This window comes from Tachypleus tridentatus, chromosome 7 (genome assembly GCF_004210375.1).
Source record: "Tachypleus tridentatus isolate NWPU-2018 chromosome 7, ASM421037v1, whole genome shotgun sequence".
Lineage (NCBI taxonomy): Eukaryota > Metazoa > Arthropoda > Merostomata > Xiphosura > Limulidae > Tachypleus > Tachypleus tridentatus.
Window position 1 is genome coordinate 103606377 of NC_134831.1, and position 6667 is coordinate 103613043.

At 30.6% G+C, this 6667-nt stretch overlaps 1 protein-coding gene across 1 annotated transcript; it reads left to right on the forward strand.

The window, feature by feature from the left end:
• The first annotated feature begins 3001 nt into the window (after window positions 1-3001).
• LOC143258076 (synaptotagmin-17-like) lies at window positions 3002-6234 on the forward strand. The gene is made up of 2 exons (XM_076517101.1): window positions 3002-3053; window positions 4557-6234. The coding sequence occupies exons 1-2, from the start codon at window positions 3041-3043 to the stop codon at window positions 4892-4894; spliced, it is 351 nt and encodes a 116-aa protein (XP_076373216.1). The 5' UTR covers window positions 3002-3040; the 3' UTR covers window positions 4895-6234.
• The last annotated feature ends 433 nt before the right edge of the window (window positions 6235-6667 follow it).

Genomic DNA, 6667 nt, shown 5'->3' on the forward strand with positions numbered 1-6667 from the left:
AATAAATATAAAGTAATGTTTAAACATGTTCTGTCACATCTCAGAGTGTTCCTCCCTGTCAGCTACACTACAAGAAAATATAAATGTAAAATAAATATAAAGTAATGTTTAAACATGTTCTGTCACATCTCAGAGTGTTCCTCCCTGTCAGCTACACTACAAGAAAATATAAATGTAAAATAAATATAAAGTAATGTTTAAACATGTTCTGTCACATCTCAGAGTGTTCCTCCCTGTCAGCTACACTACAAGAAAATATAAATGTAAAATAAATATAAAGTAATGTTTAAACATGTTCTGTCACATCTCAGAGTGTTCCTCCCTGTCAGCTACACTACAAGAAAATATAAATGTAAAATAAATATAAAGTAATGTTTAAACATGTTCTGTCACATCTCAGAGTGTTCCTCCCTGTCAGCTACACTACAAGAAAATATAAATGTAAAATAAATATAAAGTAATGTTTAAACATGTTCTGTCACATCTCAGAGTGCTCCTCCCTCTCAGCTACACTACAAGAAAATATAAATGTAAAATAAATATAAAGTAATGTTTAAACATGTTCTGTCACATCTCAGAGTGTTCCTCCCTGTCAGCTACACTACAAGAAAATATAAATGTAAAATAAATATAAAGTAATGTTTAAACATGTTCTGTCACATCTCAGAGTGTTCCTCCCTGTCAGCTACACTACAAGAAAATATAAATGTAAAATAAATATAAAGTAATGTTTAAACATGTTCTGTCACATCTCAGAGTGTTCCTCCCTGTCAGCTACACTACAAGAAAATATAAATGTAAAATAAATATAAAGTAATGTTTAAACATGTTCTGTCACATCTCAGAGTGTTCCTCCCTGTCAGCTACACTACAAGAAAATATAAATGTAAAATAAATATAAAGTAATGTTTAAACATGTTCTGTCACATCTCAGAGTAGTTCTCCCTGTCAGCTACACTACAAGAAAATATAAATGTAAAATAAATATAAAGTAATGTTTAAACATGTTCTGTCACATCTCAGAGTGTTCCTCCCTGTCAGCTACACTACAAGAAAATATAAATGTAAAATAAATATAATGTTTAAACATGTTCTCTCACATCTAAGAGTGTTCCTCCCTGTCAGCTACACTAAAAGTAAATATAAATGTAAAATAAATATAAAGTAATGTTTAAACATGTTCTGTCACATCTCAGAGTGTTCCTCCCTGTCAGCTACACTACAAGAAAATATAAATGTAAAATAAATATAAAGTAATGTTTAAACATGTTCTGTCACATCTCAGAGTGTTCCTCCCTGTCAGCTACACTAATGTAAAGTAAATATAAATGTAAAATAAATATAAAGTAATGTTTAAACATGTTCTGTCACATCTCAGAGTGTTCCTCCCTGTCAGCTACACTACAAGAAAATATAAATGTAAAATAAATATAAAGTAATGTTTAAACATGTTCTGTCACATCTCAGAGTGTTCCTCCCTGTCAGCTACACTACAAGAAAATATAAATGTAAAATAAATATAAAGTAATGTTTAAACATGTTCTGTCACATCTCAGAGTGCTCCTTCCTCTCAGCTACACTGAAAGTAAATATAAATGTAAAATAAATATAAAGTAATGTTTAAACATGTTCTCTCACATATCAGAGTGTTCCTCTCTCTCAGCTACAGTAAAAGTAAATATAAATGTAAAATAAATATAAAGTTATGTTTAAACTAGAAATATAATCCAACTTCTCAAATAACAATAAAAACTATCACCTATTACTTTGAAATTTAAACCCTGTAAAAAACCTCAGTTATGGTAAGTCAAAGTTTTCTTGATATAAACACTAAAGCAAATCGTCACAAAAGTTAAAGTTTAATTTGTAAAAAGTAGTTACTAAACTTACAAAAGCTCTACAAGCTACAATGTTATCAAACCAAACTTCATGTAACAAAAAATTATGTCGAAAACGCCAGGTCTGTGTACAACTCCGCCTTTTAAATGAAACTTTGATATATTGTGATCCGCGCCCAAGGGTGTTGGAGCCTCTACCCATTATCTAATTCGCCGACAGAAAACAGCTGATTTTTTTGCAACACCAAGAGCTATCTTACCACTAAGAAAACACGGCTAACCGTGTACAATGTGTACTGGACAAGGTTAAAGTTCAGTGACTTATTTGTGTATTTTTTTGCGTCCAAACTTAGATGAAAAAGAATAAATCATTTTCCAAAGTAACTACATAGTAATAAGAGTGCGAGATCTAACAAATGGTATAGTTTTGAACCACAATAACACAGAAATTAACCAGATGATTTTTTTACAAAGTGTGAAATGAAGCCCAATTTGATTACTTTACCCCAAACTAATAAATTAGTTGACGAACAGGGCACATTCTTCTCACACGATGTTTACATTCTATAGTTGAAATGTACGTGTGGTGAATCTTTAGAAGATGAGAAACGTAATTACTAAACAAGGACAGTAGGTGCAAATATTCTGGTGGTGGGGAGAGAAACTTTTTCAGTTGCTGAGGTTATGCAGTAAAGTATAGATAAACAGATGTTAAAAGGAGAAAACTGATTATAAATCACCCGATTTTCGCTGTTGGCGCGAAGAGCTTAGGTTCGAAGTTTGCTAGCAGTTTACTAAGCAAAAAAAAACAAAAAAAATTGACTGAAATATGAAGCAAACTGCTGAGTTGTGAAAGAAAGTTTATGTAGAATTACAATAATGTACACTAATGAAATTAATAACATAAAGTTAACAATTGATTTTAATCTATTGTAGAAGGTAAAATGAACCAGTAAAATTGAATGGGAGTTTGGTTTCATTCTACTCAAAAGGTAACAACAACAACAAAGACGAAACAACGCCACCCTTTTCGCCAAAATAATATTACGTCAGTTTCATGTTATTTAACATTCGTTTAATTTAAACACTTTGTTTCCTCTAGGGCAACGGGAGATTTTGTTTGGCTTGAGTTTCTTACCCACAGTCGAACGCTTGACTTTACTATAGTGAAAGGAAACAATCTTCGTGTTGTATCAGACAGTATGGAAAATTTTGGTAATTAGATAGTGTTTAATATATTCTTTACAAAGTAGATTTTTTTTTGTTGTTGTTGTTGTTAGGCATAAAGCTACACAAGAAAATATATGTGCTCTGCCTACCGCAAGTATCGAAACCCGACTTTTAGTGCTGTAAGCCTGCAGACTTATTGCGATTTGTAGCTTGCTGATACAATGTTGAACTTTCGTAGTTTATCGTTGCTTTCCATTTAAGTTTAAAGGAGAATCTTACTATAATTATAAGAAATTAATTACTTATTAATTATAAATTGTCAAACGAACCTTTCATAGCAACATAAGATATCTCGCAGGTATGTTTATATAATTTCTTTGAATGTCTCGTTATTTCTAATTTATATTTGTTCTTTCCTTTTGAAATTTTAATCTATCAATGAGTAACTGTTGTAATGACACCTGATCCAAATATAACATTGTATCGAACTAAACGCTATTTTAAACCAAGGGTATTTTATATTTGTATTACTAGAAATTAGTGTTTTTTGGCATTGCAAACACAAAAGATATGCCAAGTACACGATTAGAAATTTGAAGTTGTAAACTATAATTGACATTTTATATGAAATCTTAAATTATTATCCGTTTTATATCATGTTTATTTGGCTTTATTACAAATATTGGTCTTGTTAGGGAAGGTGTACTAGCTTTAATACGTTGGTGTAAACTACAATGTAACATAAAAAGTCGTAAAACACAAATACCAAACTATGTCCGTCAGAGTTTGCTCCATGCGAAGTATTTTTTAGGTATCGGGAAAAAATACATGAATAATATTTACTCCAAACTGTATTTTGCAAACAGGATATTTTGCACTGAATTGTTAGCAATTCATCACACTGTCATTCAAGTTTTAAAATATGACGTAACTTAAAGAATAAAGATCCAGATTTACTGTAAGTTTTTAAAGAATAGTTGTGATTGACACTAACTTTTCACGATGAACAGTATGAGAAGATGAGAGTTTTGACTCTCGAGTATAACCAAGAGTGCAACACATTTTGATGACCTGTTAAATGTCAAAATTCCTTATAGTTCTTCTCAACCATGATATTTTAAACTCTGACTAAGTTTAAAAATTAACCATCATTTCTACTTTCGAATAAGTAGACTTACCACGTATATGTTACGTCTAAAGTTAAAAGTTGAAAGGATTAATCGCCTTCCTGTTTTCACTTTTCTAACTATCTGCACTTTCACATTGGTTTAGGCAGACTATGCGCTAGCAACTCCCGAGAAATGATTAGTTTCGTGATATTTGTATGACAAAATAATTATATTTTTAGCACAATAACAAATTATCTCTGGGAGCTTTTAATTTACGTGTGTGTGCGTCAAACTTTACGTAAATGTATACAATTTTAAAATCAAACAAGATGAATACTATTTCTATTGACTGTTTTCTCTGTTAGGCTCAGACGTTTTTGTGACATATGAATTATAAACAACGGTCTATTGCCAGACTTATCAATATTTAATATTCCAGCGCCTTATATTCGGATCCTGCTGTTTCATAATGGAAAGCTTCACAAGAAAAGGAAAACCACCTGCCGATATGGATCTGATTGCCCATCATACAACGAATCTTTGACATTTGATCTTCCGAGTTCTGAAATAGAGAATGTGATGTTTGTGTTGATTGTGACACATAGAAAAATTACGTCATCTCGCGAGACTTCAAGCAGACTCACAGATTTCAACCGTGAACATCACGTTGGTAAAGTTGTGATTGGCCCACGTGCTAGTGGGAGTGCATTCTGTCATTGGTTAGCCATGAAACAATCTCTTAGGAAGCAAGTGACTCAATGGCATACGCTAAACTAAAAAAAAAAAATCAAATGAACAAAGCCCAGCAACAACATACATATCAAACCAAACCAAATCAACTGCACAAAACTAAGATAATTTTTTATACTTTTGTTAAAATTAGATCTATTTTTGACCCAATAAATACTTAAACGATGAAGATGGGCGAACTCAAATAACACCGTTAAACAGATGCCATAGTCGCTTAAATGAACGATGTATCATCAAGCTTAAAGTTTTGTTAATAAATGAGTAAATTGACATTAGAAAATGGGCCGTTAAGATTAAAAACTCTTCAAATATTTACATTTAACTAGAATCATTAGCATTTTGTTTGGTGTGCATATTTTTATGTTTTAAAGAAATGTTTGTTTCAGTGTATTGAGAATTGAAGTTATTTTTTATTCTGAGCAAAATATTTGTTAAGATTATTTCGCGACAAAACGAAAACGATTAATTTTATTCACAGTTGAAAAAAATAATTTTATTAACTGTTAGGTGTAGACGTTTCGGCAACTCATTACGATCATTAAAGCTCCTGAATTATTTCTTCCTTAATTTTTTCATAATAATTAATATTACTGCAAAGAAACCATTTTCGTTTTATTGCCTTGGGTTTAATTTCTACAACTTTATTAGGATTTACATTTTAAAACCATAGAATTTAGAGAAAACTATTACTGTTGTGAAATAACTAATTAATTTATTCCTTGGAATCGGATTTATCGCCACAAGTTATGTAGAAAATTTAAAACTAGTTAAAAGCGCTCTTCTTTTCCGTTATTTTAGTACTAACGGCCAGTATTGAACATAATGTTTACATTGAATATTATTTTATAACATTTAGTATCTGTATGTAGTTTTAAAGTTTAAATTAAAATTTAATTTCATGCATAACGTTTGCGAAAAGATGTTACAATTTGATTGATGATGTACACCCATTTTGTGTGGAACTCCATCTGTAGATACTTCTCTAACTAAGATACGTTTTTCCTTTAGCACAAATTGTACTTCAATTTATTTCCTGGAATATATATAATGTATATATAAGTTTCTAAATTGTTCAAACGTGATCACTTTATTTTCTAAAATATTTGTTCAGAAGTTTAGTTACGCTGTTAAAACTTTAGGGCAGCAGATGTAATAAGAAATGTTTAAGATGTATTTGTTTATTTGTGTTTGGATAGACTTAAATTAAAACAAGACGGAAAGCTAGAATTTCGCTAAAACACGTAGAGTTGTCCAACGAGCTTGGTAATGTTTGATAAGTAATTTTGTGATGTTTTTAGTTTAATTAACTTGCACTCAAGTGCTGTGTTTAAATACAGTTGTGTTTGTCTAAGTTCCTCGAAGAGAAATGGAAGAAAAATGAAATCTATGTAACCAACGTCTGGAATTTTTTATTTTTTTTACAAACGCTAGTAAATAATATGGAATTCCAGAGGTATCAATATATTATGTCAATATTTAATACAAACTTATATGTACAGGTATATAATTTCTACAGCACAAATATTTTTGTCTGACTTTATAGTAGAACTACATATACATCGTTTATAGAGCAAAAATGTTTTTTGTTTCAAATGTCTCATCAGAAATGTTAAGCAATTTAGATCTAGGCTTAAAATTAGTCCTAGAGCCGCTTACTTTCAGAGGTGTTTGGATGAGTATATAAACTCATTAGAGTTTATGAAGATAAGAATAGTTTGATGTCAGTTCTGCCTTACAAGGAAACTGATACCAAAGTGAAAAATCATTCAGTTTTTCCGGAAGAAAAAACAACTGCAGAAA